We start from the raw sequence: 26,500 nt of genomic DNA on the forward strand, positions 1-26,500 counted from the left end.
GGCTTTCTCTAGTTGCAGCGAGCGGGGGCTACTCTTCGTTGCAGTGCGCAGGCTTCTCACTGCAGTGGCTTCTCGTGGAATGCAGGCTCTAGGCGCGCGGGCTCAGTAGTTGTGGCTCGTGGGCTCTAAAGTGCAGGCTCAGTAGTTGTGGCGCACAGGCTTAGTTGCTCCGCGGCACGTGGGATCTTCCTGGACCAGGGCTTGAACCCATGTCCCCTGCATTGGCAGGTGGATTCTTAACCACTGCACCACCAGGGAAGCACTTTTTTTTGTTGTTTTTTTGATGTGGACCATTCTTAAAGTCTTTATTGCTTCTGTTTTGCTTTGGTTTTTTGGCCTCGAGGCATGTGGGATCTTAGCTCCCCGACCTGCACCCCGTGCATTGGAAGGGGAAGTCTTAACCACTGGACCACCAGGGAAGTCCCCTGAGCTTGTCTTTAAATGTTGCTGCTGTGTAGGCACATGTCAAACCCTGGGTAGGGTTTCTCTTTAATTGAAGTCTAGTTGATTTACAGTGTTGTATCAGTTTCTGGTGTACAGCAAAGTGATTCAAACTCAAAACCCAAACTCCTAAGGGTTTCTCATTTTTAGTTCTGTGTTTCTCAACTGGGGCCCTGTTGGCCTTTGAGCAGAACTGGTCTTCATTGTATGGGACTGTCCCGCGCTTGTGGGCAGCTGTCCTGGCCCCTAGCCATTACATGCCAGTAGCATTTCCGGGCATTGTGACCCCAAACATGCCCACACGTTCCCACAGCCCTTCCACACTGAGAACCACTGCATATATTGCCACAGAACCCAGTTTTCACCATGGCCCGAGTTTGCATGCTCTTTGGAGCACAATGAAGAAAGAACTATTATATTTCTTAAAACTTTGTTAGAAAATTTCAAGCCTTCACAGAGAACTTTGTTATTGTTTTTAAACAATGCTGAGGCTGTTGGAATCCCCTTTGCTGAGAGCTCTGAGAAAGCAAGCTACCTGCACGGTCCAGGCTGTGGGTGTCTGGCTGGTCTGCGGGCAGCTCTAGGTACAGTCCCACACAAGGGAGCCAGAGTAGCCGTGGAGGGCGGGCGGGCCTGCCTGCAGGCCTTACTGTTCCTCTGGACATAGCTCTTTGCCTCAAGGGCTGCCCAGTAGGAGGGAACTCAGGGACGCAGGTGGGCAGGGCTGCATCTCTACTGCAGGAGCCCTGAAGGGTTGGGTGAGCAGGCCCTTCCCCTGCCCCTGCTGACCCTGAATCTGGACAAGTGACAGAGGCAGGGGATTGTGACCGGAGCTTTGGGAGGAGTCCTAGGGTGAGGGCCTGGGGGCCACGGTGGACCCTACATCCTGTTCTTTGGCAGGACCTTGGACAGTTCCTGCCCCTTGGGGAAGATACCAGTGCTGTCCTTGGTCCGCAGGATCTAGCCCACCCCGAGTTTGGACTCGCACCTGCCACCACATCTCTGGTTCCATGTCCGTGGAGAACCTTGGCCTGCTTCTCCTTCCAGCCACTTGACTCCCCAGGTCTACCTGGAACTGGGCACCGCTCCCCTCCCGTGGTCTGTGTGTCCACTGTGCGTGCGGCAGTGCCCCAGGGCCTGCCATAGAACTGCTGCAGGAGATCGGGGGGCACCGTGTGGAAAGTCTCTAGGAATCATGAGGCCAGTGGGTGACCACACGTCACCCCTGCCCTCTACCTGAGAGGGACAGGCCTCTGGCTCTTCCTTTTAGGGACTGGAGAGTGCTTTCTGGTATTGCTTTTGACTCAGATTGAAGCCACTCTCAGCTCCTAAGGGCTGAGCATCTTTCCGCTACTGTGGAAACTGCCACGTGGAGCAGCCAGAGCGGGTTTGACTCTGGATCCCAATCTGATTGGGATGGGAGGAGGATCCTGGTGTGATGGAAGCCTGGGTCCCCTTGGTCAAGTCCCCTACCTCTGGGCCTCAGTTTCCCCCTAGTCGGGCGGGCTTGTCTGGAGCAGATGAGAGTGAAGTGCTGGCCCAAATGGCCGGAACCGCGTCTGCTCAGAAGGTCAAGCACTGTGTGGGAGCTAAAGCTGTAGCAAGCTAGCTCATCAGGGCCCCAGGGCTGTGTGAACTGGGAGACACAGTGGGTCAGACGCTGCCCCGAGCTGGCCAGTCTGCCTCCATGCCCAGGCCTGTCTCCCAGCCCAGGGCCTTTGTACTGCAGTTCGGATCCCCCAGCCCCTCCTCAGAGAGGACTTTTCTCACCCACCGCAGGCCCCATCATCTTCTCTGTCCTTTGGTGCCCTCAGAACACATCCGACAATACTCTTAGCTGATTTATGTGCATTTCTTCCTTCCCTAAAATGAGTGTGAGATCTGAGGCAGGCACCCATGCCGTCTTCACATCCCCAGAACCTGTACCAGAGCTGATGTAGCACAGTGGGGGCTCCTGATACCCATGGGTGGAAAGAATGTTGCAAACCCCAGGACAGGATGATCCTGGAGAATGTATCCCCAGACTCCTGCAGGGAGAGGCCACTGCCCAGCCAGCATCAGCTGCCACCTGGGGGGCCCATATAGTGTTTCCAGTCTGTCTCTTCTCTGAGGAGCCCCCGACTCCTTGAGAAGCCACAGGCAACCCTGGCCACAACCACGTGGGTACATGGTTGGGTGGGCAGTTTTTTTTTTTTTTTTTTTTTTTTTTTTTGCGGTATGCGGGCCTCTCACTGCTGTGGCCTCCCCCGCTGCGGAGCACAGGCTCCGGACGCGCAGGCTCCGGACGCGCAGGCTCAGCGGCCATGGCTCACGGGCCCAGCCGCTCCGCGGCATATGGGATCCTCCCAGACCGGGGCACGAACCCGTATCCCCTGCGTCGGCAGGCGGACTCTCAACCACTTGCGCCACCAGGGAGGCCCCAGGGTGGGCAGTTTTGTCCTGAGAGCTCAGGATGGAGCAAGCTGGGTGGTCAGGGAGGACTTCCTGGAAGAGATGCCTCTGGCTTTGGCCTTGCCACATCCTTAGCCACTCTGATTCTACAGTGGGTGCCCGGGCCTTGGAGTCGGTACATCCACACAAGGTGAGGCTTGGGGTCACTTCCAGGTCTATAAGCTTGGTGGGGATGGGGTACTTGTCTGGGATAGAAAATGACCTTTCTAGATGAAGCAGCCTGCCACAGATGGGGCATCTGAGCAATTGCCTGGGATTTGGGAGATTCTGGGCTCACCCTATGAGGTTCTGAGGGCCTGACATAGTGACACCTTACACAGGAAAGGGAGTGAAGTCAGGCCTTAAAGCTGTGAGGGGCCAGACGTTGGGGAGCTGTGGCCTAAGGCCTGGGGTCCAGGTGGTCCCTTCAGTCATGAGGATTGCAAGGTGCTGGCGGGGTGGGCAGGGTGCATCTCCTGCGGGGTCTGGAGTGGGGGCAGGGTCTCACCAGCCTGGCTGGAAGGTGGAGAGGCAGCTGCATCTGCTGGATCAGCTCCGGGGCTGAGTGGAGGGCAGGGAAGGCTCCCCAACCCTGGGCCCAGGAGGGGGCAGGAAGACAAGGCTGCAGAAGGTGCTGGGTTGGGGGAGTGGAATGTGGGTGGGGGAGCTGGAAGAAGGTGGCTCACCCCAGCCCCCGGTTGGCGTGAGGTAGGGGACTGGGGGTGGGGAGAGGCCAAAGGACCTGGCAGGATCTAGAAACAGCAGTGGGTCCAGGTCTGGGGTGGGCCGAGCCCGCAGGGTGGGAGGCCTGGCATCCTGCCCCTGGTGTCCCCCGCCCAGCCCCCTCTCCACACCACGATGTGAGAATCCCCACAGACTGCACTGCTCCAGAAGGAAGCGCTGGCTAAGCAGATGTGGGGAGAGCAGGCAGCCCAGTTACAGGAGGCACTGACAGCCCAAAGGAAATAATCCCTAATGGCAGACTTCAGGCACTAAGGCACGACAAGGAGGGATAAACCAGCTTGTGTTGGGCCAGATGCGCCAGCATTTGCAGGTGCAGGAAGGAGCCGGGAGGCGGTGTGGTACACGCGGGTGCACAGGTGGCCAGGAGCGCGCCCTGCCCTCCCCCAACCCCACGGGCCAAGTGCAGCCCACACTGCAAACCCCCGGAGAGGACCAGAGGCTGGCTGGAAACCAACATTTTATTGAGCTCTCCTCACCCCGCAGAAATCTATTCCAGCAGATTCTTTTTGCCAGGGGCATCACGGATACGGGGGTGTGGCCAGCACTACCCCCGCTGCGCACTATTTGACCAACCCCAGAGAGGGAGGCCCCTTCTCAGGACAGGCCACCACAGGGCGGGCCAGGGCCAGGAGAGCAGGTCATTAACCGGTAACGACCCCAGAGGTATAATAAATTCATTTCTCTTACAAAAAACAAGGGAAAAACTAGTATGAACCTCCGTGTCCCAGCACTCAGAGTTTAAATATAAAAAAGGGGCAACAGAAAACAGTTAAAAGCCAGCCAAACCGACAAGGCCACCTCCAGGGTGGTGGCGGAGTGGGCGGGGGGCCAGCCCCACCCGACACGGGCCAGCAGCAGGTCAGTGGAGGCGGCGCCCCCAGCTGAGCGTCACCACCAGCAGCAGGGACAGTGCCAGCTCGGGCCACGGGCTGGGGGACACCTGTGGGATGAAGGTGGGGACGAGTGAGGACCTCCAGCCTGCAACAGGCCTGCTCGCTCCACACCCACTGTGTGGCCGCAGCAGGGACCAGGCAGGCGAGGGTGGGGCAGGGCGGGGGAGCACTCCGCTCAGAACTGGGGGGCTCTGGGGGCGAGGTGACCAGAAAGCTGAGGGGCACAGGAGGGGTAGGAGAGGCCAGTGGCCCTGAGGACACGGCAGGAGCGGAGGCCAGCCCACCAGGGGCTGCCTGTCTGCCGGGAACTGGTGTGGGGGACGTTCTGCTGTGCTGGCGGGGAGGGAAGGGGAGCAGTCAGGAAAGCTGCTCAGGACAAGGAGCCACTGTGAGCAAGCAGTCTGCCGCGTGGAGGCGATTCCTGGCAGAGGGAGAAGCCCGGCACAGGTGTGGAAGCAGGCAAGGATTCGTGCATCTGGTCCACAAACCAGAGTCTCAAACCCAGAGGCCTTTCGGACCAGGCAGCAGTAGAAACGGGGGAAGCAGGCAGGACCGGGTAGTAGGGAGTGGTGGGGACTGTGGCATCCAGAGGGGGTATGCCCCGTGGAGCAGCTGCTCTACAGCTGGCACCACTTGCAGAAATGTAAGTCAAGGTCATGGAATCAAGGCTTACCCTGTCCCTGAGGGTCAGGAAGCTCCAGAGGCTTCTGTTCTCCCTGAGGTTAGTGAAAGCCATCATAAAACTTCTAAGAACGTCCCTCAGTCCTATGTGGCTGTAGGGAAAAACAAGCTGTAAGACAAAGGGGGGCAGGGCCATTACGCAGGAACAGGGGCAGAGATGGCCTTGACTGTAGGTGACAACTGTGGGGAGAAGCGGGCCTGTCCCCTCCCACCCACTGTCACCCTTTCCCCCTTCCCTGGATGCCTCCACCAATGAGAGGCCTCTCTCCACGGGCTGTTTGTGGTCCCGTAGTCATCCTGCTAGGGGTCTGGACTTGCGTCCCGGAGCTGGACCCAGGGCAACGCCCCGCTGCCCACCGGCCCAGAGGCAGGTCCAGGGGAGGAGGAGCCGTGTTCTGAGAGAGGCCCGGGCTCCTCAGAGGAAGGCTGCCTCCCCGGAGACCAAGGGACCGTGTCAGCTTGCATCCCGGTCTTTTGTGGTAGGGTCTCTCCGTCCCCACCTGGGCAATTCTGTGAGGTTCCGGGAACCTGCAAGGAAGCCGGCAATTCCCGGAAGCCGAGTCCTCACGCAAGAGCCCGTCCCATGGAGGAGGCTCCGCCCACACGGCTGGGCACGGAGCTCTGTCTCGGCTCACTCAGCAATTCCTGTCATTTTAAGTCAAGGCTCTGCTGGAAAGGGGCTGTCTCGGCTCGATGAGGGGAGGAGAGAAAGGCGCTGGGGTCTGTGGCCCAGGCCAGCTCCAGGAACTGGGGACCCAGCGGGGGGAGGGGGAGATGCGGGCTTCAGGGCTGCCCAGGAGTGGAGCCACCGGGGGCCAGCCCTGGTCTGTGGGGGTCCTGGGCCAGGCAGGGGCTCATCACCTGTACACGGTCATCCGGATGGGCTCGACGAACTGGGGCAGCAGCAGCCTCAGCTCCATCTCGTCGGCAATGGAGGCCAGCTGCATGGCCAAGTAGTGGGGGCCGTCACTGCAGGGAGGCCACAGGGAGCTAGGTGTTTGCGCTGGTGACCCACGGCCCCAGACCAACAGGTTCGTCGCGAGGTTCAGGGGCAGGGAACCTTCACACACCCCTCCTCTGGCTCCCACTTTGCTTCAGAAGAAGCCCGTGGGGTCCCCTCCCCTGGAGTGCAAGTCCTAGACCCCGGGGAGAGGGCTGCCCAGGAGAAGCCTGTGCCCGCCCCCCCTTTTGGGAGCGCAGGGAGACACTGCGAGCCTGTGACAGCAGTCAGCTTCCCTTTCCCCTCCCAGGATAACTGAGTGCCCCAGAGAACCCTGGGAGGGACCCCGGCACACGTCCCCTGGACCCCAATCCTGAGATTACCTCTGATGGCACCACCCCTTCTCAGAAAGGGGGGGCTACCTGGCCCCTGTCTAGGCCCCCCATTCTCACTGAATGAGTCCCTGATGGAAACGGGGCCGTACACTCGCCCACCGGGCACCTGGGCCAGCTTCAGCTCTGCTCTCAGCGGGCTGCCCACATTCCATCCCGGTGACTTGGCTGGGAATACCCAGGACCCCGAGCCCCTCCCAGCCTAGCCTTGGCCACCTGCCCAGTCTGGGGTAGGGGTTTGCTAGGGAGGGCTGGCCGGCAATCAGGTAGTGGGTTGGGTTGAAGTCAGGACAACACTGCCCCGGGCTCCATCTACAGATGCAGCGTGGAAGGGAAGGTGGCAGATTTTCAGGTCCCTCCAGCCCTAAAGTCCCGACCAGTCCCAAACCCCAAGTCCAGGACCTAACGGCTAAGAGATTCCTGAGGCCTAAAGCAGGGGAAAGCATCCAGAACCCTGGTGCTGATGCTGGGACAATCTCTTCTTGGCTGCCCTGACAACTGGGGTCAGGTCTGCATCTGAAGTGGCCTCCTTCTGATTTTCTAAAACTGAATCCATCTCTTAAGAGGCCTTGAGGTGACTGTGGTCCTGAGGGCCAGGAGGCACCCTGTCTTAAGGCCACAAGCTTGAGTCATTTTGATGGCCAGTGCCCTAGGGCCATCCTGGGCCTATGAATATGCTGGGTGCTCTGAGGGGCCCCTCTGTGAGCTGCTGTCAGAGCACAGCTGCCTCGCCCAGGGCCTGCATGACCACGCCCGGGGAATTTCCACTCTGCAGCCCTGTCTGGAGAGCCCAGAAGGCTCTGCTAACCAGCCGGCCACAGTCACTGACCAGGAATGGGGGTGGGCGGGGCCCAGAGGCAAGTGGGACCTACCTGTAGGGGGAGACAGGGTGGAACTCCAAGATACTGGTCACGCCGGGTAGCCCCTCCCCTTGGTCATCCAGGAAGCCAGGGCCATGGTTTTGCAGGAAGGTGTACAAAAAGAGGTTCCTAGAGAGGGGTCTTGCTTGATACATTTCTTCTCTGGAGAAAAAAGACGAAGACTGGATGCTCTGCGGGGTCACTCACTAGTCACCTTACCTCTACCCTAGCTCCCCCTGGCGTGAATCCTGCTGTGTATGCTGGCTGTGTGCCTCTGGGCAAGTCACCGTGCCTCTCTGTTCTGTCATACACCCCTCAGGGATTTGGAGAAGACTCATAAGCGCCCTTGCCTTTTTCTCTTTTTTTTTTTTTTTGTGAAAAGAGAATCAGGGAATTCCCTGGTGGTCCAGTGGTTAGGACTTGGTCGGGGAACTAAGATCCGGAAAGCTGTGGTGCACGGCCCAAAAAAAAAAAAAAAGAGAGAAAATCAGACTACAAACGTAAGGTTCTAATACTGGCCCCCAAGAGGCCTGTAGCCAAACTAAAAAACCCAAGTGTCTGGTGTCACAGTGGACTAAGGCTGGGCTCCAGCAGGAGAGCCAATTCCTTGGGTTCTGCCAGCTTCCAATTGCTACGCCCCTCGAGCAGAAAAAGCAAATACAAGCTACACGAGGAAAAGTCATCCACAATCCCAACTCCCAGAGGGATATTGCCAGTTTCTAAACACATGCACAGCACACACATTTTCAAAAATGGGATCACTCCTGGGGCAGGGAGCGGGGGGGGAACGAATTGGGAGATTGGGATTGACATACATACACTACTGTGTATAAAATAGATAACTAATGAGAACCTAAAAGAAAAAATGGGATCACTCCTTACATAGTATTTTATAATAACCTCCTTTCTTCCCTTGACTGTCTCACCTCTCCACTCCCCTGGCACCTTGCTAACAGAACTATTTCCTTTGGGGTGGCCCTGATCTGGGTTCATCTAAGGCAGTCTGACACTCCTGTTCTCACTTTCCCGGCACGCCTCGAAGCTAGTGGTGGGCATTAAACCCAGTTCTAGTCAATGAGGTCTCAGAAGTCTGACATGGGGGCTGAAAGGGAGCAGACACGGCCTGGGCAGTTTACATGTTCACATCATCGCTTGTGATAGCCAGTGAGGCCTGTGACCGTGTTCACCAGAATTTACCCCACGCTGTATCAAACAGCCTTCAGTTCAGAATATAGTGAATGAAGAACCAAAGGGCCTGAGTTCAAATCCCAGCTCTTCCACTCAGCAGCTGTGTGATGTCACAGTTTCCTTATCTGTAAGGTATCAAGAGGCCCCCCCACTGGGCTGTTGGGGAATGAAGGAATCTCAACCTTAAGTACTTGGAGCAGAGCCTGGAACATGGTGGGGAACAGGCACTGTTATGACCCCTGTACTTCAGTCCATTATTCTTATAATAATAATAAATTGTAGGGAATTCCCTGGCAGTCCAGTGGTTAGGACTCCCCGCTCCCACTGCAGGGGGCACGGGTTCGATCCCTGGTCGGGGAACTAAGATCCCACATGCCGCAGGGCACGGCCAAAAAAAAAATTAATTGTATTAATAACTAGTTGGCTTACACCCAAGCCTCCTGCTCCCCAGGCCAGAGTGAACCAGTGTTCATCCCTGAACTGGACTGCAGGCAGGATGTGCACGGGCACAGAGACATGGAGCTAAACAAGCATGCGTGCGCTTATCACGTGCTTTCAGCATTAAAGGGTGACGGCTGGAAATGCAAAGAAAGACAGGGCAGGGGCTCGTGGGCACACAGGTAAGGTTCCTGGGTCCTCCAGGTGTCTCGGGGCAATTCTAGACAAGTTATTCTCAACAATGCATCCAAACTGCATGCAGAGATGGACATGATGTCATCAAGGGCGCAGACAGGTATTTGGGGGTCTGGGGCACTCTGGCCTTTGAGAAAGAAAGCCACATAAGGACAGCATTGTTCCAGAGAGAATAAATGCCCAGAATTTGTATCAAAGAGAGATGGCTGTTTCAGTTTCCTAAGAGGGAAACAGTTTTACATCTGTTCCAGATGAAAGCTCAGTGTGAAAGGCAGGTCCGCAGGAGCTGGGGCTGGAGAGATCAGACGTGTAAACACAGCCACAAAGGCCACAAAAGAGCCCTGGCCTGACATATGCCACCCGCACCTGTCAGGACAGCCCCTTCCCCTGTGGGCTGAAAGGAGCTGTCAGGTCAGATCTGGTGGGTGGAGGGAGGGTGGCCCCCGGCAGGGTTGGGGGAAGGGTGCTGCCACCTGCTGAGGGCACCTGCAGGCAAAGTGTTAAAAGCAGGCCTGACCCAGCGACTCCCCCAAACCAGCAGGCCAGCACACACATACAGGGAGGGTCACGGGGACTTTTCTAAGACCCCACACCCAGCAGAGGTACCACTCTGGGTGCCTAAATCTTCACACATTTGTTCTAGAGACTGCTGGGTATCGGTGCAAAGCCATGAGGTGAATCTAGATCCACCTGCCATGCTTGAGGAAAAAGTAGACGACAAAACTAGTATGGTTTGAAGCCACTTCTGTAGCCAGGGTTGACTTTCATCCCTTCCCCTTTTGATTAGGGGAGGCTGAACCAAGGTCACAAATCCTACTCCCAGGCCCCGGACCCCCGCGGGGTTGGGGCGATGCATGGACACCACTTTGGGGCAGGGTGGACTCAATTAAGTTAGGTTTACCTTAAGAAAATTGTAAATGAGTCTTAACAAGCTAGATCAACATACAAAAAACAGCATTCCTACAAGGCAACTAGAAAATATTATAGACAATAAATACATCTACAGAAATATAAGGTTTTTGATCAGGAATGAATTTAAGAAAGGATGCTTAAAATCTTTATGGACAAAACTTTTAAATTCCATTAAAGGGCTTAAAAGACCCAGATGAATGGAGACAGGTTTTAACATTGCATAGGCTGTAAGCCCTGTGAACTTGACCTTGTGTTAGGCTGGCATTTCAGGAATTGTGACCAGGAGCTCTTGCTGCTCCCAGGCCCCAGGCCCCAGGGTGTCTATGCAAATGGCTATTTTCCAGGGAAAGCTGCCCCAGCCGTCATTTGCATCAGTCTCCCTGATCCCTCACGCCTCCACCCCCTCCCCAGCCCCCTGGGCACGGGGCTCTTCTCTTCCCAGGGATGGCTTATGGTCCCGTGGACAAGCCCTTCCCAAGGGGTCACAAGGGGACTTCACTGGGCACATGGCCTGAACCTCACCTTGACCCACCGTCTCAATATCTCTCGTCCCCAGTAGACATGCCTAGAATCCTTGGGCACCTTGGGTACCAAATGGGATGAGGGGCCCTACCAGGCAGGTGCCTGACCAGGGACAGTGGCTACTGGCAGCTTGGCCAGGCTGGGGGTGAGGCCTGTGCTGTGTCTGACCAGCTCCATGGATGGCTGAGCAACAGAGTGGTGCCTCCCCAACCAGACTGAACTGTCTGGGGGCAGGACCCGCGTCTGCACCTTCATGTGGGTCCCCAGACCCTTCTGGACCTCTCTTGAGCTGGCCTGGGAAGAGAAGAAAGACACCAGACTCTCTTCTCCCCTTGCTCATCATCTGAGCCCTGCACAATGCTCCAAGACAGGTGGGGGAATCTTGGGTTAACGTCCTAACCCACCCACTCACTTGCAGTGAGATCTTGGGCAAGACCCTCAATTTCCTTATCTGTTAAATGGGGATAATGGTCCCAAGATAATAGGGTTCCTCTTCCAGGCAAGAACAAGCACTGTCTTATAATTCTGGCTCATGTTTGGGTATCTACTATTGTCAGGCAGTGATTTAAGCCCTCCCTGTATATGGATTAACTCTAATATGCTCCCCACTTATCCTGTATCTAAATCAGAGAAGTGAAGATTGAATCCAAGTCCTCAGCCCTCTTGCCCCTAGCCAATGCAAAGATTCTGGCTGGTATTAATGGAGGAGAATCAGCAGCCAGGCCTAGGCTGTCCTTGGGCCTCTAGATCTGAGTGAGAGGACAGTGTGGCCAGAGGGCTGGGGGCAGGGTCCCTACAGCAGCCTGCCAGCTCTGGTCCCTCCCAGCTACCCCATCACCCCAGTGGAGGCCCAAGGCCGGTCCCTCCTGTCTGGCCCTGCTCCTGCTGGGGTCTCCAATCTGATCTCCACTCAGCAGCCTCAGATCTGACCCTGCCACCCCCTCTTAGCTCCCCAGTCCCCTCGGGAGACATGCTACACCATTACCAGGGCCCTCTTCTCCCCCTGGTCACCTTAGCCCTGCCACCCCAATCCTGGACCCGGTTCCCACCACACTACAGAGCATGTGCCCAGACGTGCCAAGCCTCTAGTCTTTGCCTGGGCAGTGCCACTGGCCATCCTCAGTCTCCTTTTGACATCGCTGTTGGTCCCTGCTCAGTGTCCTTGGGTAAGTCAACCTCTGTGACAAGCTTACTCACTCCTCAATGAGGACGCTAGCAATAGCCATTTTACGGGGGACAAACAGAAGCTGGGCCTTCCCTGGTGGTCCAGTGGTTAGGACTCCCGAGCTTCCACTGCAGGGGGCCCGGGTTCGATCCCTGGTGGGGGAACTAAGATACCGCAAGCCACATGGTGTGGCCAAAAAAAAAAAAAAAAAACATAAAAAGAAGCTGCCCTTACTGTTAATCTCTGCTTCCTGGTACACACCACAGAGCAGATAAATGCTTGTCGAATGACTAAACAAAGCCAAGTACTGAGGTCACTGCAGCTGCAGATCCAGGAGCCTGGACTGGTTTCAAGCATCTATTTTTTTTCCAGCATATTTGCAAATGAAAACCCTTCTTTGATGAAAGGAAGGCACACCCACCCAGGCTGCAGCCCACACATACCCTCCTGCACACTCAGTGGAAACCCATCTTCCTCCAGAGCTCGGGATGCAAACTGCTGTCCCCACAGCCATGAGGACGCCTGCAGGGCTTGGAAGGGAGGGCAGGCTCTGGACCAGCCAGCCTGCAGTGCCACTGGCTGTGTCTCTTCCACACACACACTGAGATGGGAACAGCTGCCCCCTCTTTGGAGGGGGGACCCTCAGTTGCCCGAAGCTCAGCCTTCCCCCTGTCCCTACAGGCCTTGCAGCAAAGCAGGAACAGGTGATGACCCCTCTGGGACCACATCAGAGCCATCTGGTAAATGCAGTCCTGGGTGCCAGGCCAGTGGCTGCTGGGTGGATCCAGCTGGAAAGCCCTGGTCCCCAGTCTTTTCCTTTGGGGCTTCCCGCCCCCTCTGTGAGCAGGGCAGTGCCCTGGCTTACAGAGCACCCAGTGCTCAAAGCATCAAGTGGAAAAGCCCTGACCTCAGCAAGGCAGACCCAGCTTCCAGTCCCAGCTCTGCCACGGCTGTGTGACCAGAACCAGAGAGGGCTCTCCAGCACAGAAGCGGCACAGCCTCCAGGACTGTTCAGAGGAATAAAAGATACCACTGTTGCCCATTTTCTGCCACCTAGCAGGGGCTCCACAGCTGGTTAAGAAATCAACAGACCCAGAAGGGAATGGGAAACAGCTAGCCCCTACTTCTCTGGGGGCCAATTTGACAGTCTCTACCCAAGTCACAAATGCACACAACCCTTTGATTTCTGGAAATGTGTCCTCCGTGAGGCCGGCCTGTACCTGGCAGGATCTTGCTGCTCCAAGATCCTGAAGGCGCATGCACACAGCAGGGAGCACGGCTTAACTGTGCTGCCACAGGGGTAAGAAGAAAAGACAAACAGCTCCACCTGCGTGAGTGCATCTCCTGAAGGAGAAAGGAGATTAGTAAAGAGGAGACTTTTGTCTCCAGGACAAAAGTATTAAGGAGACTGAATTTTTACTATAAATGTTTTCCTCTTCCTGAACATGTGCTGGTATCACTGATTCAAAAAATAAAGCAAAAGCAAATAAAGCAAAAGTCTGAGATGCTGATGTTTGTCTTAAAGGTCTGTTTCAGGAATGAGGCATCCAACCCCTCCCAGCCCCGCTCCCCGCCCCTGCACCACCGCTCCCTCCCCACCTGGCAGGAGAGGTCCAGACTCATGAACCTGCAGATGCCCCAAGCAGCTGGTCTGACGTGGGTGGGGCTCACTTCCCTTAAGTGAAGGAGAAATACCTGGGGACAAGGAGAGAGGAAAGAAAGGAGGGAGAGGGAGAGGAAAGTAAGGAGAGGGAAAGGTATTTCAAGCAAAAGGTTGGAAATTCACCTGTGGGGTGGGCAGGAGTTAGAAAGCCGCAGCTTTGAAGGGACCCCCCTCCTCAAGTCCTACCACCGCAGCAGCACCGGAGCCCTCCCTCCACCTTGAACCCCAGCACAGGTGCTGGCCCGGGACCAGGTGCAAACACTGCCAGCCACTGAGCAAGAGATCCAGGATTGGCTTGGCTTGGCTTCCGGCTGGAGTGGCCTCGGTCAAAGGCTGCCCACTCTGGGCCTGGTGCTTATTGCTCAGTAACCCCACACCCTTTTTATTTGCATCTACTGAGTCCAGCCTCCATCACGACTGAGGGTTGGAACAGGGAAGGGCTTGTCACACACATACGCTGTGGAGGAGCTACATTAAATCTGGCCTCAACCCCAGGACACACCCTTGGCCGCAGTTTAAGGTCACAGTTTGGCTGGAGTTGCTCAGGGCTGACTGGGCTCCAGGTCCCCAGTGCCTGGCCCAATGAGCTCCGGAATGTCAGCAGAAAGAATGATGCAAGACCAGCGCCCCCTTCTCCTCCCCACCTGGGCAGGTTGGCCCCCGCAAAAATGGAAGGAGCTGGGGCCTCTGGGTAGCGTGGAAAGAAGTCACGGTTACTGTGAGTGACAAGAGCAAGCTAAGGACCTGCTGTTTATGCAAATGTTTACATCTCACTGCTTACACAGTAGTTATGAATGGAAACGCTGTACCGAAGAGGCCCTGGGCTGGGCGCACACCTGGGTTCTGCTCCAGCTTGGCTGTGCTACTCTGGACAAATTCCTTAGCCCCTCTGGACCCCTAATTCTTCACTTGTAAAACAAGCACTGGGGACAGATTCTTTTCTGTCCTTTCCTGCTCAAATATCCATTAAAAAAAGAAAACTAGAGAAAGTGTAAAAGATTAATAATTCTCTTGACAAGTAATTTTGAAATGGTTTTCAACCAGTTTGCTGAGGTCTGAAAATTTCTGTCCCGCCCCAAATTCCTCAGTTGAAAACCTAATGCCCAGTAATGGGAAAAGGAGGTGGGGCTGGGAGGCAAGTAGATCATGACGGCTCTGCTAGTGGGTTACGTCTCTTCTAAATGAGGCCCAGGAGAGCTCCCTTCCCCATCCTCCACTGAGGATACAGGAAGTCTGGGGCACCCTGACCTTGGACTTCCAGAATCCAGAACTGTGAGAAATAAATGTCTGTGGCTTATGAACTGTCCAGCTTGTGGTACTTTGTAAGAATACACACTTCAATGAATTGAACAGAAAAAAGGCAGGAGAAACATGGTGAGGAGACCCTGGAAGGCCAGGTCGGAGGGGATCCCAATCGACCAAGTCCTGTTGACACCCCTGTGCTTCTCCATCACCATTAGAAAGGAAAGGTGCCAAGATACCGCTTGGGTCTGCAGTTTAAGAAGCATGTATTTCAAACAATAAATGCCAAAGAGGGTGTGGAGAAAAGGGAACCCTCCTACACTGTTTTTGGGAATGTAAACTGATGCAGTCACTATGGAAAACAGTATGGAGTTTCCTTTAAAAACTAAAAATAGAGCTTCCATGGAATCCAGCAATCCCAATCCTAGGCATATATCTACAAAAGGTGAAAACTCAAATTCAAAAAGATACACGCACCCCCAATGTTCATAGCAGTGTTATTCACAATAGCCAAGACATGGAAACAACCCAAGTGCCCATCAACACATGATTGGTTTTAAGACGTGGTGTGTGTGCATGTGTGTATATACACAATGAAATATTACTCAGCCATAAAAAAGAATGAAATATTGCCATTTGCAGCAATATGCAATATGTATGGACCTAGAGATTATCATACTCAAACAGAGAGAAAGACAAATATTACATGATATCACTTATATGTGGAATCTAAAACAGTACAGATGAATTTATTTACAAAACAGACTCAGACACAGAAAACTTATGGTTACAAAAGGGGAAGGGGGGAATAAATTAGGAGCATCAGATCCACACTATCATATACTATTTTATATCATATACTATCATATACTATCTACTATTTTTTTTTTTGGCCGCGCCAGGCAGCATGCGGGATATCTTAGTTCCCCGACCAGGGATTGAACACGCTACCCTGCAGAGTCTTCACCACTGGACCACCAGGGAAGTCCCCACACCATCATATATAAAATAAACAAGGATTTACTGTATAGCACAGGAAACTACATTCAGTGTCTTGTGATAATCTATAATGGAAAAGAATTTTTAAAAATATATATATTTTCTGAATCGCTTTGCTGTACATGTGAAACTAACACAATATTGTAAATCAACTATACTTCAATTAAAGTTCCTAAGAAGAATTTAAGTGAAGGACCACGCCCTGCTTTCTTCAGTTCTGGGTCTCCCTCCAGCGCTGTGGCGTCTCAACCACTCACCAGATCCTGTCACGGACCGCTCCAGTCAGCAGCCTTGGGGGCTCCCATTTCCTCCCTGGGACAGATCTCAGCTCCCCACTCCCACCTTTTCACACCCTCAACCCCACCTTTACACCCTCCCTCTGCCTTCCCCAAGTTGGCATCAGGGACCTGCTTCTTCCTCCAGGCCCAGCCCAGAACCCACCTCCTTCCAGGACAGAATTATCTGTTCCATACCAAGCATCCTGCGTAAACAGACCTGGATTAGGCACTTAGCCCATTACGGTCTCATTAAATGTTTACTTGTCTATCTGCCCCAGCTCAGAGCAGGAACCCAGTGAGCAGGGACAGCCCAGTGGGAACCAGACAGTACAATGTGGGAACCAGACAGTACAATGTCCAATAGAAAGAGGGAACTGGGCTCACAGGACAGTCAGCTCCTGGCTGGGGCACCCTGGACTGGACAGCCTCACCTTTTGAGAGGAGGCAGAGGCTGCATGCATGGTATACAGTCAGCGCTCACTAATGGGAAGCTCTCGTCTGGTGAGCCTGGAGCTCAGGAGAGGCGCATGCCCACCCTGTGTCAGAGCTGGGATTTCCCGGATGCGTCATTGTCGGCACATGGGAAATCCGGCCCATCTCCCTGCCAGGTCTCAGAGCCTCCTCTGAGCTCCAAGCCAGACACAAGTGACCCTCCCCAGGTAGCCACGTGGGGCTGCCAGCTCTGGCCCAGAGCTTGCATCTCCTTTCAGACTCTGGGTGACCCCGTGTCTTCTCCCACCTCCAGAAAAACAGGTTTACCAAGCAGTGCCTGACAAGGCCCAGCGGGTGTTTTGTGTTATCACATCCTAATATTGACACTAGGATAATCAGCTGCCCTCCCCGAGCCCGCCCCAGTGCCCTGACCACCAGGCCTGGCCTCTCCTGCCTGCCTCAGGGCCAACGAGGGACTCGGACCGGGGACTTATTTGCTTACATCCAGGGCCCGGCCCCAACCAACCCGCGGCAGGACAAAGCCACGGCTGCACACGTCCACTCCAGACCCGCTGCAGGCTTCCTGGTGGCCGCCGACAACAAAATCCCGAGCGTGCCGGGAACTTCCTTGAAACCCCTTGGAATTGTTCTGAGCCAAGAAAAAAACAGCCGGACTCTCGTGGGATCCACTATGTCCACGGCAGGGGAAGCGAGAAGCCATTAATTGTCTACAAACTTAATGGGTTCACTAAAAACAGGATGCTTTCCAGGGAGAGGGGAAAACACCTCCGAGGTCAGGGTCAAGACCCACCGATGGATGGAGCCCTTCGCGGTGTACCCCCTTCCATTTACTAGAGGATTGGACATGAAAAAATGGACTAACACTGCTCTCTGCTTTCTTTGCAGCTCAGTTTTTATACCTACTAACGACTTAATAGAATTTACAATAAACATACATACAATCCTCTAACCGGCTTCTTCCCAGAGTGCCCAGGCTGTGACGTGCACTGGAGATGCTCTAATGAGTGTGACCTTTCTAAATTCCTCTTCTAATGGAACTACAGGCTAGTGTAAATCACACGAAGTGAGCACACATAATTTCCACACTGTCTTGAGTGTCCTGAAGACAGTAAAGTCAAGTCTTAGGCCAGCCCACACTCTGGAGTGTTTCTCCCAAGACTGTTCCTCACTTTCTGAGACGGACCGCATTCTGTCTATGGAATGTGTATCTCTCTAAATAAATCCACTTCTTACCTATCCAAAAAAAAGGCACTAGGCCAGAGGAACCGCTGGGAAGAGTGGGAGGGCTGTGGCTTTAGATCAGGTAGTCAGGGAAGACTTCTCAGAGAAGGAAGCAACTGAGTTGAGATGATGAGTCTGACATGCACAAAGACCGTGCTGCTAAGTACATCACTCCATTTGTTTTAGGCCTCACACCCTCCCATGCAAGGCCACACAGAATCCCTGATGCTTGGAGAAATATTCCTGCTGACATAGTTCCACCAAAAAAAGAAGATGAAAGACCACCTGGCAGCCATTTTAGAAGGTAGATTAAAAACGTTCCCCACCCTTGCAGTGGTTAAGAATCCGCCTGCCAATGCAGGGGACACGGGTTCCATCCCTGGTCTGGGAAAATTCCACATGCTGAGGAGCAACTAAGCCCGTGTGTCACAGCTACTGAGCCTGCATGCCACAACTACTGAAGCCCGCGCACCTAGAGCCCACGCTCCGCAACAAGAGAAGCCACTGCAATGAGAAGCCTGCGCACCGCAACAAAGGGTAGCCCCCACTCGCCGCAACTAGAGAAAGCCGGCACGCAGCAACGCAACGAAGACCCAACACAGCCAAAAAGAAAAAAAAAAAAAGTTCCCCACCCTAAAGGACATTTTGAGGCACTCCCTGAAAGCCCACACTCTGGAAGCCACCCTCTCCAGACCCCTCAGGCATTTTAAACCAAACCCAAGCAAAAATAAACTTGTACAGTCTAATGTTGGTAAGGCTGGAGAAGCCACAGTGACCTTGAGGTTAAGATGGTGGGAAATCCCCAGATCCTGGAATGAGAAGGGAGGGGAGATTGGGGGGTGCGGTGCACAGAAGAGCAGCACCAGCAGCCAGGTGCTAAGACTGGAATCCAGGCCATTTAGGGATCAGGTGCAAATCACCCAAAAAGTGCTGTTCCTAAGGACCCATTCCAAGGGCATGTCCAAAATAAGTAGAAATAAGATTAAAGTGTTAACTCCAGAGAAATCAGTAACAGCCACCAACACTTGGGGGTGGTGTTCCTCCGTCCCTGTTGGGAAACCTCATGGACCCATTTTACAGAATGAGCAAACTGAGGCTCAGAGGTGAAGTAGCCCGTCTAAGACAACACAGCTGGAAAGTGGCTGTGTGGAGAGTCTGGCCTGGCTTCTAGGAAACGGCTCATAATGCCTTCTGAACTATGTCTCAGTTTCTCCATCTGTATGTAAAATGAGGCCTCCCATCCTTGGAGGCTGGCCAGCACAGAGCCCTCCCTAGCGTGGTAAGGATAAAGCCGATAACCCTCCCTTCCTCCCTTCCTGGGCAGCTGGAGCGAAGCCTGCGCAGAAAACCAAGCCACATGGGTGCTTGAAAAATGTTACAACAGCAGCGGCAGCAAGAGCAACAGCAACAACACCCGGCCCCCAGCGTGGCTCCTTCTGGCGAAAATTACAGTAACAATGAACGGTTTACAAAACGACTCACACCCAGGAGGTAACGAGCCCGGGGCACCCCACCCCCACCCCCAGGGCTGGTTGGGGCCGCGCGGGGCTGGCGGCCGGACCCCTCGTGGTCACCGGATAGAACGTGCCCGGCGGCCCCTCCAGCGCCGCGGCGCCCGGCGGTCCCCGGTTTACACAAGCGAGCCGGGCGCCTTCCCCGCGGGGCGCACCTGCACTGGGCGTGGGTAGGAGGAGGGCGCCGCGCCCGCTCGGCGCGCAGTTCCTGTTCCGTACTTCCCCGCGTCCCGAGTCCGGGCGGTCTCGGGCCCCTCGAAGGTGCGCGGCTCCGGGGCGCCCAGGGGTCGGCGGGGACCGGTACTCGACGCCATCTTCCGTTTTTTGGTGGCCGCGCGGCTGTACCGTCTCGGCCCTGGGCTGGCAGCCCCGCTCTCTGGCCCGGTCCCCCGAGGACGTGGGAGCCCGGCCCCGGAGGCCGCGCAGGAGGGAGGAGCGGGGCGATGCGGCGCCGGGTTCCCGGGTCGCGGCGCAGAGGGACCGCCCCATTGCACAGATGCGGAGACTGAGGCCCGCATAGGCCCCGGCTGCCACGATCGCCAACCGGGAACTGAAGCCCCCGCCAGCGAGGAGGTGTTTCGGAGCCGGGGTCCCCAGACGTCGCCCGCGAGTAACACACCCGGAACAGGGAAACCTGGGTACGGGTCCCCCACCTTCCAGCCGGCGCCCAGGGCAGCCCCCGGGCGCTTACCTGCCGGGCTCGGGCTGGGCAGAGGGGCGGACGCCAGCGGAGTTAGGGTCACAGCGGGGGGGGGGGGCAGGGCTCGGACTCACCTCGCGTCGGCGGTGGCAGTGGCGGTGATGGTGGCGGCGGCCGCAGCGCTCGAGCCGGGAGGCGTATTGTCTACGGCTAGGGGCCCGCGCGCGCGACCATATAAAACGCCGGGCCCCGCCCCGGCCCGCCCTCAGGGCCGCCTCCCCGGCCGATAGCACGGACTCCAGGACCCAGTCGGGTCCGAACGGCAACAGAGCTGCTACAAGTGTGATCTGTTTACTTGTTTACTGTCTTTCTGCCTCCTGCGGTCTGCAAGTTTGTTTTGTCGCGTGCGCTGGTTTGCTCCGGGGAATATTTGTGGATGAATCCCCTGGCTGCATTTGGGTGGGTATTCCAGGATCTTTATATCCTCAAATAACTCCTAGGGGATTGATGCTTTTTCCTTGCCCTCGAGGCTCAAAGAGGACTTAATGACCTGCTAAATAACAGCATGAATTCAGCGCTCAAATAGTGGCGCTCTTAGTGCTGCAGCAGCTTCAGGAGTTAGGTTTTGTTTGGGTTTTTTTTTTTTTTTTCAATTTTTTAAACTGTGGTAAAATGCACATAACAAAATTTGCCATCTTTACTATTTTTAAGTGTCCTGTTCACTGGTATTAAATACATTCATAATGTTGTGCAACCATCACCACCATCCATCTCCATAACTTTCCATCTTTCAAAACAAACTGTATACCACTAAACAATAACTCCCCATTCCTCCCTTCCCCAGGTCCTGGCAACCATCAGGCTTTAGGTGTTTTTAAACCTATTTCACAAATGTGAAAACTAAGACTCAAACTTCTGTAGAAGCAGCATCAGCAGCATCCTACCAAAGCCTGGGGTCTTCCTGCCCCACTCCTTCCCACCCCGCATCCTTCCAACTGCACCATCCATCACACCTCCATTCCCATCGCCATAGTGGGGGCAGCCCGCCCTGCTCTGGCACTCCTGGGCCTAGGGGGAGATGAGTGGCAGAGAAGGGCCCCCAAAGCCTCGGGGGAGGGAGGAGAAATCAGAAAAGGTCCAGGCAGGGTGGTACCCAGCCCTGGGGTGGGCTAAGGAGGTGTAGGGTCTCAAGTCCTCAACCTGTTATTGCTGGGGTGTGTTGAGGTAGAGGAATGCAGAGCAGGGCACTGGGGTTACAAAGTAGCTGTTGTCCCAGGAACAAAACAAAGCTTGTTTACCTCAGTCCTGCTGCCTCTTGGAACAGAGAAACAGCAGGGTCCGGGGAGCTCCCCTCCCCTTAGTTTTTATTTTTTTATTTTCTTTTTTTGCCGTATGCGGGCCTCTCACTGCTGTGGCCTCTCCTGTTGCGGAGCACAGGCTCCGGATGCGAAGGCTCAGTGGCCATGGCTCATGGGCCCGGCCGCTCCGTGGCATGTGGGATCTTCCCGGACCAGGGCATGAACCCGTGTCCCCCTGCATCGGCAGGCGGACTCTCAACCACTACGCCACCAGGGAAGCCCCCCTCCCCTTAGTTCTGCCATTTGCTACCTGTTGGAGATCCCCTCACCCCTTCTTCCCACCTCTGGAGTGATGACACTGATACAGATATTTCCTTCATTGTTCTCATCTGTGAAATGGGATGATGGCATGCCCCCTCCCCCCCACCCTATAGGGTTATAGGGAGGATCAGAGGAGATAATCATCAAATGTTCAGTAAACTCCCAGCAGAGTTTAAGCTTCAAGGCCCCTCCCACCCTCTCTTCTGGCCTCTTCTGATTTTGTAATCCTTTCTTTGAGGGCCTCCCAAATCACATTGACTCCAAGCCCTACAAAGCCTGGATTGCCCTGGGCTGCTAATAGCCACAGGGTGCTTTACAGGCAGAGGGAGGAGCCCTCCAAGATAGGGCCCTCTCTCCAAAAGCACTCTTCAGATGACAGAACAGAGACTCAGAGGGGAAGCAATGGCATTGTCTCATCTATGTGTGTAAGAATGCTTCCAGAGGGGTCCCAAGGCTGAAGCCATGGTGCCAGGTACAGAGTAGGTATTCAGTAAACGTTAGCAGAACAGCTGGAGGAAGGAGGACAGTTTAGGGACAGATGGGGGATAGAAGTGCCCAAGGAGGGGGTGGGTGAAAATATTTGCCTTGCAAGGTCCCCAAATAATATGCAGATCAAATGGACAGGAGGAAGCAAAAACCTTTTGAATGGGAATTGGGCCTGTAGAAGGCCTTGCCTTCCTATCAGTCCAAAAAGGATTAGATGGCAAATGATAATAGCAATAACAATAACAATAGTAGCTGCCATGATCTCCTCACATCCCTCAACCCCAGGGCTAAGCACTTTCTATTATCACCTATAATTCTTTTTTTTTGTTTTTGTTTTTGTTTTAGATGTTGGGGGTAGGAGTTTATTAATTAATTTATTTATTTTTGCTGTGTTGGGTCTTCGTTTCTGTGCAAGGGCTTCCCCTAGTTGTGGCAAGCGGGGACCACTCTTCATCGCGGTGCGCGGGCCTCTCACTATCGCGGCCTCTCGTGTTGCGGAGCACAGGCTCCAGACGCGCACGCTCAGTAGTTGTGGCTCACGGGCCTAGTTGCTCCGCGGCATGTGGGATCTTCCCAGACCGGGGCTCGAACCCGTGTCCCTTGCATTGGCAGGCAGATTCTCAACCACTGCGCCACCAGGGAAGCCCCTCACCTATAATTCTTAACACTGTCCCATGTTACAGACACCAGTGCACCCACAAAGGGTCCATGTACAGGCAAGAGAGACCTTGTGGACCCATTTTACAGATCAGGAAACCGAGGCTCTGAAAAAGGAGGCCAGCCACTTGCTAGAGACCACCCAGCCCTTAAGCAGCAGAAGCAGATTGAAGCCTGGGTCTCCCTACTCCTGCTGCAATGTCCTTTCCACCCTCCATGGCTGGCCTCCAAACCTCCTGGGCCTCACCTTCCCCTTCCCCATCAGGATTTGCTGGCCTGTCCCAGGGCCATCAGGCTGTGGATACTGCTGTCAGAAAGCACCATGATCCCGTGGGTAGTCCCTTCCTTCCCTGGGAGCCTCCTTCCTGAAGACCTGCCTGCTCTGGAGCCTCTGGATCCTCCCAGCCCCAGGCAAGCCCCTCCTGCTGAGGCCATGACCATGTCTCTCTGCAGTTTAGGGACCCATGACCCAGCAGACCCTCTGCTCCAACTTAGGGTTGAGTTTTGTCCTTACTGTGACTTTCTTTGATCATTCAATTAACAAATATTGATTGACACCTACCATATGCCAGGCAAGGGGGTAGGTGATGGGGATCTAGAGATGACACATTCATGGCATTAATACAGGGCCTACATCCAAGTGGGGGAAACAGTGGAGGAGAAACCAGTGACAGGAGAATAGAGCTCTGGGCAGCTGGGCACACAGCACACACTCAAGGAGGGAGAGTAAAGCCAGGCAGTGTGTGAAGAGTGGGGGCGGGATGGGTCTTTTAACCAGGGTGTCAAGGGAAGCCTCCGTGAGGATGCAACCTTCCTGCAGAGGCTTGAGAGAAGTGAGGACGCCTTGCAGAGAGATGAGAACATTCCTATGCCAAGGCCCAGGAGGGGAGGAGAGGGCAGGTGGGAGCCTCAGGGAGAGGGCTGGCCAAGCATGTTTGCCAAGTGCTGGCCTTGGCATCCAGGGCCCACCTGTGGAGCCAGACGCCAGAGCAGGTTTTAAATGGCTGTCTTTCCACGTGCCATCCCAGACGATTGTCCCAGCCTTGGGACACCTTACCTGGAAAATCCTCCAGCTTTGACAGGGACTTTGTAATATCAGGAGGGACCCAGCAAAGGGCTTCGAGGTTCTCTCCTGAGCTGGGCCTGAGCTTCTTGCCAGGAGCTAGAGCAACCTCAAGGTGACATTCCACCCATGCCCACCTGGTGAACACCTTGTGGGGATACCTTCCCAGGACAAGAGGCTGTTGAGAGCCTGGTGGGCTGGGCGTGTTGCCTGGGTGAGTTCATGTACCCTACGTGGCCTCCTGAAGTGTAGATCTCCTCATTTCACAGATGAAGAAACTGAGCCTCGGAGATGGGTCCTAAGAGGTCCATGACCACACAGCCAAGAGATTGCAGGGCTGGGGCTTGAACCCAGGTCTCTCTGACCTGTCTGATTTGGGGGTCTGTAGCTAGGCTTCAGGAAGTCTGTGAACCCCCTAAAGTGAAACAAAATGGCAATTGGGGTAAAAGCATTTTCTGGGGAGGGAACCTGAAGCCTGGTGGGTGAGGGCTGGGACTTTGGGGCCACACAGCCCTGAGTTAGAATCCTGACTCTGCCACCTAAAACTTGCGTGGCCTCAGGTAAGTGCTTGGGCCTCTCTGAGCCTCAGTCCCATCCTCTGTGAAATTTCTCACCTCCCAGGGCTGCTGTGAGGATGAACACACAGGAAGTCCTCAGCGTGATGCCTGGTACACAGTAGGTGATGGGTAAACCCAGAGGCTGTTATTGCAGACAGGGATTAAAAACTGCTGAAGAGTTTGAGGGAATTCCCTGTCAGTCCAATGGTTAGGACTCCGTGCTTTCACTTCTGAGGGTGCGGGTTCAATCCCTGGTCAGGGAACTAAGATCCTGCAAGCCGCACAGTGCAGCCAAATTAAAAAAAAAACAAAAAAAACAGAGAACTGGTGAAGAGTTTGACATATTCACAAAAGAAACTGTATCTTGGAGATGCGTCATTTATTAAATGAAATACACTTTACAGATCAGTGTGTCCAGTACAATCCCACATTAAAAAAAAAAATCCATATAGAAAAGTCCGGAAGGAAATACAGCCTTGCAAAATGGGAATAGTGATCATCTCCGGGCATAAGGGTGATAGGCGGTTTAATGTTTGGCCTTGTGTTCTTCTGTATCTTCACGATTTTCTATACAGAAGTATATTAACTTATGCTAGTATCAGAAATACATCACTTTTTATTCCAAGAAGAGGAAGAAAAGTATGTTTGGTCTCGTCCCAGGCCGGAGCTGAGCCAGAGACAGCAGCAAGTGCCTTTTGCTCCAAGTGAGACAGAACCAGGATAGAGTACACAATGGGTCTTAGGCAGGAAGTACAGGAGCTCAGGAGAGGGAAAACTAATAAGAGCTGGGATCCTAGAGAGGAGGCAAACATATCAGGAAAGGCTTCCTGGCGGAGGAGGTATTTGAGGGCACCCTGGAGAAGGGGCTGGATTCCAACTGGAACAGAAAAGTGGGTTCAGCCTTACTGTCCTGTGGGTACCTGGGAGCCATGGAAGGCCTCTGAGCAGAAGAGGGACTAGACCTTTGGGAATTGGAATCTGGCAGCCATGTGAGGAGGTATTAGAGGGGAAATGATGCCCCGGAGTCTCTGAGAATGCCCAGGGCTCCAGAACGGGGACACCCCAGCCTCCATCCAACTGATAACAGTGCCCAGGTTGCCCCTCCCCCAAAGCTCCGCCTCCTTTATTTTGTGTTCCACACCCAGCCATACTCACTGTCCTCCAGTTAGTGAGGCCCTCTGTGGACAGAGTTGTTGTGAAGCCTCTGGGAAACTTATTACATCCCCATTTTACAGGTAAGAAGACTGAGGCTCAGAGAGGCCAGCTGAGCTGCAGGGTAGAGAGGTGTGGATGCTGAGGGATGAGAGATGAGACCTTCCCTTCCCTGGCCTAATGCACCAGAGCTCCACTTTCCCTCACTTTCTGGGGAACAGGGATGGTGACACCCCACTCATACATCATGACTGTTCCGGTCACCCAGTGCTTGGTGGGGCTACTGCTCCCCTTCTTCCCTTGCTTGCTTTATCTTCCTTCACAGCACCTTCTGCTCTTTGCATATGTATTTACCTGTTTACTTGTCTATTGCCTGACTCCCTGCCCCCTACTGAGACTAAGCCAGACTTGGCTTGTTCACAGCTCATGTAGTAGGTGCTCCGTAAATACCTGCCGAGCAAGTAAATGCATGAGGGTGAGCATTCTGGGGCCAACACGCTCGTCTATTTTTGGTCCGTTTCCTCCTTCTGTCCCTCCCTCATTTTTCAGACGTGCAGACAGTTCTCCCCCTTGAATGACATTTTTAAATTACTCACAGCTTCCTTTTCTCCTTTAGCAAGGCGTGTGAGGGGAGGGTGATGCTGCTCCTTGTAGGACCCCATGTAGGGGGTGAGGTTGCACATTTACACGGTTGTCCCTGGAGCTGTGAGGGAAGGTGGGGGGATTCACAAGAAGCCCATGGGGGTTGGTCCCTCTCGGAGTCTGGTGATGGCGGTCCTGGGTGGGGGAGTTGAACCTTGGCACAGCTCAGTTTCCCCCGGGCATTGGGTTCAGAGACCTGGATCAGGCCAGCCCTGCCTAGACTTGCTGCCAGGCAGGTGTAGGCTGACTCTACACAGGGCCAGGCAAGGCTGTGTGATCGGTGTAGCCACGACGACCCCAGGCTTCAGGGTCCGGAGTCCAGGCTGTGTGACAGCTGAGGGCTCTCGGCCTCTCTGAGAACTCGCAGGGACTGCGGGGGTGACCAAGGTCAAGGCCAAGGACTGGCGCCTGGTGTATGGTGGGTCTCCGGCCGAGGGCCAGTGGAGATAGAGAGGAAGTCAGAGGTGGGGTGGGGTCCCTGGGTGCCACCTGGGGAGGCCCCTGGGGACAAGA

At 54.6% G+C, this 26,500-nt stretch overlaps 1 protein-coding gene across 1 annotated transcript; it reads right to left on the bottom strand.

Annotated features, from left to right (window-relative positions):
* Positions 1–4,084: 4,084 nt before the first annotated feature.
* On the bottom strand, positions 4,085–26,028 carry BIK (BCL2 interacting killer). Its single transcript, XM_060114207.1, has 7 exons — positions 25,942–26,028; positions 20,825–20,879; positions 19,946–20,021; positions 7,394–7,543; positions 6,051–6,158; positions 5,182–5,281; positions 4,085–4,555 (listed from the first exon to the last, which is right to left on the bottom strand). Exons 1-7 carry the CDS (start codon positions 26,026–26,028, stop codon positions 4,475–4,477), a joined length of 657 nt encoding a protein of 218 aa, XP_059970190.1. The 3' UTR covers positions 4,085–4,474.
* Between the last annotated feature and the right edge of the window lie 472 nt (positions 26,029–26,500).

This window comes from Mesoplodon densirostris, chromosome 11, assembly GCF_025265405.1.
Source record: "Mesoplodon densirostris isolate mMesDen1 chromosome 11, mMesDen1 primary haplotype, whole genome shotgun sequence".
Classification (NCBI taxonomy): domain Eukaryota; kingdom Metazoa; phylum Chordata; class Mammalia; order Artiodactyla; family Ziphiidae; genus Mesoplodon; species Mesoplodon densirostris.